The sequence below is a fragment of the Anarrhichthys ocellatus genome, unplaced genomic scaffold, assembly GCF_004355925.1.
Source record: "Anarrhichthys ocellatus isolate YVR2014 unplaced genomic scaffold, GSC_Weel_1.0 scaffold1842, whole genome shotgun sequence".
Taxonomy (NCBI): Eukaryota; Metazoa; Chordata; class Actinopteri; order Perciformes; family Anarhichadidae; genus Anarrhichthys; species Anarrhichthys ocellatus.
The window spans coordinates 1-9573 of NW_022281816.1; the positions used below are offsets into that span (position 1 = coordinate 1).

Below are 9573 nucleotides of genomic sequence, written 5' to 3' on the forward strand. Positions count from 1 at the left end.
AGAGAGAGAGAGAGAGAGAGAGAGAGAGAGAGAGAGAGAGAGAGAGACGCGTTTCTGCTGATGCTGCAGTGTCCAGTCCTCCCAGAACAGACTGGGAGCGCATCGATCCGGCGTCTGATTCTCTCCTTATTTCCCGTCATGCTTCTAATAAATTGTCAGTCAGGATTTTTGCAGCTGAGCCGAGGTTCAGAACCGTCCTCCTCCTCCTCCTCCTCCTCCTCCTCCTCCTCCTCCTCCTGCTGCTGCAGCGGGCTGACAACCAACACCAAGAGGATCCGGATGTGGACCAAGACAACATAGTCTATCCAGTTTTAAGAGATCCTGTAAAACGATATCAGCTTTAAACCCCAAGTTGGGGAAAAGGTGTGTGGAGGGGGGGTGGTGGGGGGGGGGGGGGGGGGGGGGGGGGACCTTCCTCTCCATCTGCTGCTCTCCAAAACTCAAGGTAGGTGTTTTAAATCCATCAGCTTCTCTGTTAATTTACATTTATTGATCTGTTGATTTGTATAAGTGTTTAAATGTGATGAGTGAGAAGAGAACTGCAGGTCCTGATGTGCGCAGAGAGAGAGAGAGAGAGAGAGAGAGAGAGAGAGAGAGAGAGAGAGAGAGAGAGAGAGAGAGAGACAGAGAGAGAAGGAGAGAGAGAGGAAGCGCAGCAGGACTGCAAACTTGAATACTGATGTATGCGGTAAAAAAAAGAGGTCCAGTGACTGCAGCACAGGGCTGCTGAAGTGTAGCACACGGTGGGTTTTATATCTGAGACGTTTGTCCGTCTTTGCAGGTGACGAAGCGTTCGATGAGGAGAAAGAAGACGACGGTGATGATGATGATGAAGGAGAGGGAGGCTCTGCACAGCTCTCGGCCTCAGTAGAGGCTTCTTCTCTTTCGACCTGCTGTCCTTCACCTTCACGCCACTTCCTCTTCTTCCCGCCCACCACCACCGCCCGCCAGCAAGGATGACTGTGGTGTCCACGGAGAACATGGACGAGACCTCCACCCTGCCGGGCCACCCGCAGGACCTGTACCCGCCCGACGACGACCACGACGACCACGACTGCTGCGAGCGGGTGGTCATCAACATCTCGGGCTTGCGCTTCGAGACGCAGCTGAAGACGCTGGCCCAGTTCCCGGAGACCCTCCTCGGGAACCCCAAGAAGAGGATGCGCTACTTTGACCCTCTACGAAACGAGTATTTCTTCGACCGGAATCGGCCGAGTTTCGACGCCATCCTGTACTACTACCAGTCCGGCGGGAGGCTGAGGCGGCCGGTCAACGTGCCGCTGGATATGTTCTCGGAGGAGATAAAGTTTTACGAACTCGGCGCGGAGGCCATGGAGAAGTTTCGCGAGGACGAGGGATTTATCCGGGAGGAGGAGCGACCATTGCCGGAGAAGGAGTTCCAGCGGCAGATCTGGCTCCTCTTCGAGCATCCGGAGAGCTCGGGTCCCGCCCGGGGGATCGCCATCGTCTCGGTGATGGTTATCCTTATTTCAATAGTCATATTTTGTTTGGAGACGTTACCGGAGCTGAAGGAGGATCCCAACCAGCGGATGCGCGTCGTGGGGAACATCACGATTTACTACAAGCCGAACGTCCTCACAGACCCGTTCTTCGTGGTGGAGACGCTCTGCATCATCTGGTTTTCTTTTGAGTTGATAGTCCGGTTTTTCGCCTGTCCCAGCAAGGCGGCGTTCTTTAAAAACATGATGAACTCCATCGACATCGTGGCCATCATCCCGTACTTCATCACGCTCGGGACGGAGCTGGCCGACGACCAGGACAGCAAGGAGAGTAAGGGAGGAGCAGGAGGAGGAGGAGGAGGAGGAGGAGGAGGAGGGGAACAGGCCACGTCTCTGGCTATTCTCAGGGTAATCCGCCTGGTGAGGGTGTTCAGGATCTTTAAGCTGTCCCGGCACTCCAAGGGGCTCCAGATTTTGGGTCAAACTCTAAAGGCCAGCATGCGGGAGCTGGGCCTGCTCATCTTCTTCCTCTTCATCGGCGTGATTTTGTTCTCCAGCGCCGTCTACTTCGCCGAGGCCGAGGAGAAGGATTCGTTCTTCACCAGCATCCCCGACGCCTTCTGGTGGGCCGTGGTGTCCATGACCACCGTGGGCTACGGGGACATGTACCCGGTGACCATCGGGGGGAAGATCGTGGGCTCGCTGTGCGCAATTGCCGGCGTGCTCACCATCGCGCTGCCGGTGCCCGTCATCGTGTCCAACTTCAACTACTTCTACCACCGCGAGACGGAGGGCGAGGAGCAGGCGCAGCTGCTCAACGTCAGCAACCAGAACTTGGCGTCGGACACCAACTCGAGCCGCCGCAGCTCGTCGGCGGTCAGCAAGTCGGAGTACATGGAGATAGACGAGGACATGAACAACAGCATCGATAACTTTAGGGAAGCGAACCTTAGGACTGCCAACTGCACGGCGCCCAGCCAGAACTGTGTGAACAAGGGGAAGCTGCTCACCGACGTGTGAGGCGGCGACAAACCGACAACCGACGTGCTCCGCGGTGGTGTAAATATTGTAGAAATATCTCGATGCTTTATCTCCATTGGTGCATTTTAATTCTTCTTTTGCATTTTGATTCAGACACATTTACAAAACAAAAGAAGGTAGAAAGGCTCAGTTAGTTCATGAAAACACAACGACAGACTTGTTTGGTAATCACAGAGATCAGCTGGTGTCGGGGGGGAATGTTTCTTTGATATATTAATCAGTCGTTTTGGGAGATTTGCAAGAGTCTAACGAAAGACATAAGTCAGGACGTCTCGACTTCTTCTGCTTTGATCATTCCAAACTTACCAGACAGGAAGTGACATCATGTAAGTTATTATCAAGTTGCACTATGGGAAATGTAGAAACAAGTGTCTCTGCTCCAAAACTTGAGACAAGAGTCACTGTTGCACCAATTTATTCCGTTATTTAAAAAAATATCTCTCGCACATTCTCAAACTGCAGTCCTGAAGTGATCTCGAGGTATTCTGTCTTTGACGTCTCTGAAAAGGAATTTGTAGCTTGTTTCACATCAAATGACATGAAAACAATCTTGTTTTTGGAGCTTTTCATGGATACAGACGGATGCACAAGAGCGTCATTTAACAGCAAAGATTTAGTAAATCAAAGGGAGTTCATTTCCCTCAAGGCAAATGTACTGGTGTAGCACCTTTCAACAACAGGAAATAATAATTAAAATAAGTTAAAAAAGATGAAACAAGAGAATAATAGCAGTGCAGGATATGAATACAAAGTCCCACATTTAGTTTAAGAAAAGGCAGAAAAGTTTGAGAGTTGAATATATAAATGAAACGAGGGAACAATTAACTCATCTGACACCAGAATTTATCCACAAATCTCCCGACACCGAGCTTTGTGCAGAAGACTCAACAACAAACAAACAACAATTAGCTGAGATCTGAAGAACTTCGTCACATTTCCGAGTGGATTACAGTGTTTTTTTTTATGCGGCACATCCAGGAACTTTTTATTTTTTTTGGGAAAACTCAACGCCAGATGTTGACGGATGTTTTTTCCAGGCACCTTAAGAACCAAACAGGAAGTGTGCCGAGCCTCGTGGAGGATTATCTGCTGCTGCTGCTACAGGTCGGCTGGAGGTTCCCTGTGTGACGCCATGCAACACTCCTTTATATAAAGAAAGCATGTGGAGACTCTTCTCTCTTATATCGGCATGCACAAGACCTGACCTCATTTTTACTTTGACATGTTCTTCTCTTTGTCCCTCTCTCTTCTTTTAAAACCCTCATCTTCTCTTCCTGGAACTTTTTCTCTTCATTTGTTTTCACCAAAAGTGCACTGGCTATTTATTATTATTGTTTTTTAATTATTTTCAGAAGCATTTACATGTTGAATGTTAACGCATTAAGGGAACAGGAACACTTCTTTTTGGAAGATCATGGCATGTGAACAATACTAAAGCATTATGGCCTAATTAGCTATGGTATAGCTACGTATACTCAATGCATGACTACAGTATTCAATTGCTTGCAGTTGTGGAGGGACCTCGGGAGCTGGGGGATGATGATGATGATGATGATGATGATGATGATGATGATTCTCCTCATTGTTGTCAAGCTAACGACGGGATACGGTGCATGACGGAGCTATAACTGCCGGAGGGGACAAATCTGCTAAAAAAACAAAAACAAGAAACAAAAGGAAAGGGGCAACAAAAAACAAGCATCAGAAGAGACATGTCTGATGAGCTCTTTAAAGAATCACACTTCAGAAATAACATCCTCTCATGGAAAGCTTTGATCTGTGATGGTGGAGAGCGTGGGATCATTCTTTATGTCATTTGTGACCCAATTTCTGTTCTTTCATGCATTTGACTTTTAAAAACAGTTTGAAGAAGGGAAGCAGACATATTTAAACAAATTGCATAGATATATCTAAAATTAGTTTCTAGTGCCTTGAACCCCGTCTCATTATAGATTTGACTGAAGTGCCTCCCGATACGACAGGAAACAAAGAGCTCATACGTGCAGCTTAGCTTCTCCTGCCATGAAGAAGCACGACTCCCTGCACACCTGGAAGAGAAGAGGGTTCAACCCATTTGATAGTGAATTTATTCCTTAACCTGGAGGCAGAGTTCTGGGCCCACAGACGCTCACATTGGTCCTTGTTGATGACACACGGCTGCAGTACGGTGAACAAGATAGAGGTGTTGAAGTATGGATTGTTTGCATGGAAATTACAGAGAAACTATGGTATTTATTTTATACATCTGCAGGTATTAGCATCCATAAGCGGACATTCCAATACTTAGTTATATTCTCTCGTATATTAGTTCTTTTGTGGTCATAATGTAAATGAAACTACTCAAATGTTTGTTTTTAAATCCAAACGAAGGCTAACATAAATTAGTGGATTAACTATTGTAACTACAGAGGGTCAATTGAGTGGTCGGTTTGTCGGCTAAAGAAGCTAGCTGGTAGCTTAGCTAACTAGCAAACCACTAACCTTTCTCTCTGAGTTCAAATGAAAGTAAACAGAGAAATTATCACATTTGATTAGCTATATTAGCTCAATGCATAGGGTCGTACTTATGGGGCAACTAGACGGCTAACCGAGCTAGCTGTCTGGTTAGCTAGCTAGTGAACAACCTGTCCACTGACAGTGAAACCTGTTGATAACCTTTCACTTCAGATGAAGTCTGATTCCGTAGAATAAGATCGAGCTCGTCTGTGGACTCTGATTCAGATTAACAAGGTTCTAAAAAGCAAGTTGCTTGTGTTTGGATTTGCATATAAAGATTTGGGATTTATGTTCGATTTAAGTTCATTTGGAAACCTCCAGGAGAATCGCACCTGTTTCCCAAAAGTGCAAAGTCAGCGTGATTTATTAGTCCGAATGGCCACAATTATGGGAATAAGAAAAACATTAGAATTCCCTCTAAAATGAAGCAAATCGGATGGAATATTGTTACTGATAACAAATATCAGTTGTATAATGTGCGGCCATACGTAACATGAAGTCATATTGTAAGGCTCATTATTTTGCCTGAATTTCAAGTGTGACAGGTTCCAAAAACCTCCACGTCTCCCCAAAAACACTGAGGTCCCGCCCTCTTTACTGGCAGCTATGTGGCTCTGAATGCAGCACCAAACATCTCAGAGGATACAAGCTGCCACCGTCAGAGAAGCCTGATCAGACACTGCCGTTCTCTGAACAAGCTGCAGCACACCTGCCCCCTCTCTATGAAAGTCTGCTTGTGTAACCCTGAGAACAACGAGCCGTACACGTCTTCCTTAATCGCTTCAGGCGTATCAGGGAGGAGTTGGGGAGGACGGAGAGCTCAGTTGTGGACGTTTTGCTGCAGAGAGATGAATCCCACGAGCATTAGTCACTCTGCAGGCCAGCAAAATGGCGCTGCTGCTGTTTTGATTTGAGGAGGCAGCACATGTCTGTGCGGTTACAGATCGATGAATGAATCTGTTCACATCATCCGGACGTAGAAGGAGAAGACGTGGACCTCAGGGTCACTCTGCTGGTGTTGATCCTCACTGGTGACTCCAGCACTAAATATGTGCAGTTTGGTGACACTTCAATACAATTATGGTTTTCAAAGTGTTGATCCTGCAGATTATGATAGAAGACAATATCAATATCAATGTTGTGATGCTATGCTGATCCAATACTTGTACGATGTACTAGAGAGTATCACCTGATCACATGATGATTCAACACGTCATGAAGATCTCTGAGTGAACCGGGATTCAGCCTCTGAAGCAGAAACACCTTTTCATTTTAAATTCTAGGATTTGTTTTGTGTGACAGAAATAATGAAGATTCACACTTCAGAGCTGTGAAATCTTCTTGATTGAAAACTTCTACACCGACTACGTTTACATGCACAAAAGTTTAAGTTGTTTTGCCCCGAATAAGACGATGTTCTGATGTTTACGAGCGAGTTCATGTTCCTGTTTACTGAACCGTCGCTCTCTCGCCAGATTTGCAGAACTATGTTCTTCAGGCTTTTTCTGTTACAAGCTTTTCCAGGGACGGCAGATGAAAAACAGCGTCTTGGCTAACTCCGCCGCATTACAGGAATGTTTATTGATATGCACTGTCCCTTTTAAATGAACCAATACAAGCAAAACAACGCTGCCGTGCACAAGAACCGACGTACACTGTAAAACCCTGATTGAGACGCATATTGTGAATGTGCTGCGTGTCCAAAGAAAGCTTCTTAAACTCTGAATCTAGAAACCCTGATTCAGAACATCCTGACAGTGTCTTGTGTTCATGTGACCATGATCCCACTGGATGTTGAGCAGCCTGTGGCGGCTTCTTGTCGATGACTTTAGAGTGAGTGAAGCGCTTTTACGCCAGATTTAAAAACAACTTTGTATCCGTGTGGACGACGGCTGAAAGACTCGCAATCAACGTTTTCTTGTGTTTTTAAGTCGCCTCGTGTTGTAAAGTAACGCTGAGCAGCTTCTTCACCTCGTTGCTCGTCCATATACGAGTCCTTTTTCTATTTTAGAGTTTTTGCCACAGCGCCAAATATCAAATGTGTATGAATAAGAAATAATTAGCTATTAGCTTCACATTGTTTATTATAGAGGTGTAGACGGGGTCCCGGATCACACTCAGCATATGGTCATGTTCTGAACTAAAGTGGGATCTCAGTGTGCATGTACACGCGTCACCGTGGAGCCAGTGTTTCACAACAATAACCCCAAATTATTGACAATTGATCCTTAAAGTGAGAACAGTTCTGGTGAGACACGTGTTGAGTGTTTCAGTGAGTCTCAGCTGGTTCTGTTATGTTGACGAGGAACGTTCAACTTGAAGCATCAACACAGTTAAAGTCTGTGTTGGAAATCAACAGAAATCAGCTTCTTGTTGAGCAGCTGAGCTTCTTCTGACTCACTGGAGCTTCTTACATCACAGTCTGCAGGTCCTCTTTGACTCTCAGCTCTGCAGGGTTTGGTGTTTGGATAAAGAGTCTGCAGACTCATCGGACACGTTTAAGCTCTTTCATGCAACTCGTACAGTTGTGGAGCTGAACGTCCTCCTGCTCTCACATCTTCTACCCGATCAGAGGAGAGGAAACACCTGGTCCTCTCTTCTAGTCTCACTGCTAACATCTGCTTCACTTCATGATCCAATCAGGACTTGTATTATTCAGAGCAGCAGGAACATGCAACAAACCTGCAGATGAATACAAATACAACTCGTCCCAACGTGCTTTAGTGGGAAGTTGAGGCTCTTTAATCAGAATATAAAGATGAGCTGTCATGAAGGATTATTTGTGCTTTCAATGTGACGAAATGCATGAGTGGTATGAACGAGATAATAACGCTATTGTTTGTGTGCAGCAGCTGTGTGTCATCACCCGCTCAGCTTGAGGCTGGTTGAAGATGAAGAATCCCTTTAAACGAATGTTTCAGTCAAAATCAGGAAACGCTACGAAGGTGCTCCGTGTTAAACGTGCAGTCGGAAAGAAGACGTCACACGCTTTTTATTTCTCAAGGATGAAATCACATCAAACAAAAAGAAGAACATCACAACATGAGGGTAGCTGGTAGTTGTCGTCGTTCATTCTCGTCGTGTTGGACACATTTCTGCACCAGAAGGGACCAAAATTAAGTTTTGTAGTTTTTCATATCATCAGAGCAGCTGAACCGACTGATGACACGCGATGAATAAAAGTCTTTTCTAGACCGGCTGGTCGTCACGTCTTTAATCTTTCTGTTTGATATTCAGTGAAGAGGACGACACGACTTCATATCACTTATTTTAAGCTTCAAACTGCCAAAAATGATGAAGAAGTTAATTTACAGTCGATCACATGACTGATGATCAGTGAGCTGCATATCAACCATTTCTGTTCTATTCTCTCATGCGACAGAATTCTGCGACAGAAGCAGAGTTTCTCAGCGTCCACAGGACGCTCTGAGAACCTGATGTTGGATATTTATATTTATTTAAATCAACGTTGATTGTAGAGCTTCAGAGATCTGTGGGTTTCATCGTTTCATCACTTTAGATATAAGATATTCAAACGTTAAAGTAAATGTTCACATCCTTATCTCAATCAAGTCTGTTGATTTGTTGAGCAAAAGGGAAGTTTATTTTGAAAAAGTATGAATGATTACGTCTGTAATTATGTAAAAGTATCCAAAAGTTGCTGCTTTAGGAAACTGAATGCTACGATGTATTAAATCCAAACGCTTATTTGTTTGTTTGGACTGTAAACTGCTTCAACTTTTATCATTTAATATTGACATTATATTTTTATTATTAAAAGCCTAACTGATCAATTTGGTAATTTAAAGTTTATTGGCAAAGAAGCAAATGCAAATTAATTTGTTGAACAAATTGAAGGTTTTTAAAAAGTGCTTTATATTTAAACTTTAAAATAATTGTAGCTTTAAGAGCAACACGTTCTCACTCTCAACTCGTCACATGATGCTCCTACGCTTCCCTCTACGGTCGGTTATGCACGAGTCAAGATGTCTCAGATTTTTACACAAATGGCGTCTTTTCAAAATAAAATCCAATGTAGGTTTACTCACAAAACACACTACCCGGTTTAAAAAAAAGATTCCGGTTTGAGAAGTGAGCCGGTTGTTAAGAAAATTCTGGACTAATCGGTCGTAAAATAAGTCCAATTAATTACAGTTTTACTCAGATTTTGGGACCTAAAAGTGAATAATTGAGCTTGAAAGTTAAAAGGTGAATAAATACAACAGAATAAAAGTTTACTTCACAGATAAGTTACGTTATGTTATGTTAAGTAACATTACGCTACATTTAAGTTATGTTAAGTAACATTACGCTACGTTTAAGTCATGTTAAGTAACATTACGCTACGTTTAAGTTATGTAAAGTAACATTACGCTACATTTAAGTTATGTTAAGTAACATTACGCTACGTTCAAGTTATGTTAAGTAACATTACGCTACGTTTAAGTCATGTTAAGTAACATTACACTACGTTTAAGTTATGTTAAGTAACATTACACTACGTTTAAGTTATGTTAAGTAACATTACGCTACGTTTAAGTTATGTTAAGTAACATTACGCTACGTTTAAGTTATG

General features: G+C 43.9%; 1 protein-coding gene across 1 annotated transcript; it reads left to right on the forward strand.

The window, feature by feature from the left end:
• The first annotated feature begins 403 nt into the window (after positions 1-403).
• Positions 404-9307, forward strand: LOC116377915 (potassium voltage-gated channel subfamily A member 1-like). The gene is made up of 2 exons (XM_031839678.1): positions 404-445; positions 782-9307. Exon 2 carries the CDS (start codon positions 957-959, stop codon positions 2478-2480), a length of 1524 nt encoding a protein of 507 aa, XP_031695538.1. The 5' UTR covers positions 404-445; positions 782-956; the 3' UTR covers positions 2481-9307.
• Positions 9308-9573: the final 266 nt, after the last annotated feature.

Bases quoted from the DNA above. Each gene is read 5' to 3' on its own strand.
- LOC116377915 (XM_031839678.1), top strand. From the start codon at position 957: ATGACTGTGGTGTCCACGGAGAACATGGACGAGACCTCCACCCTGCCG.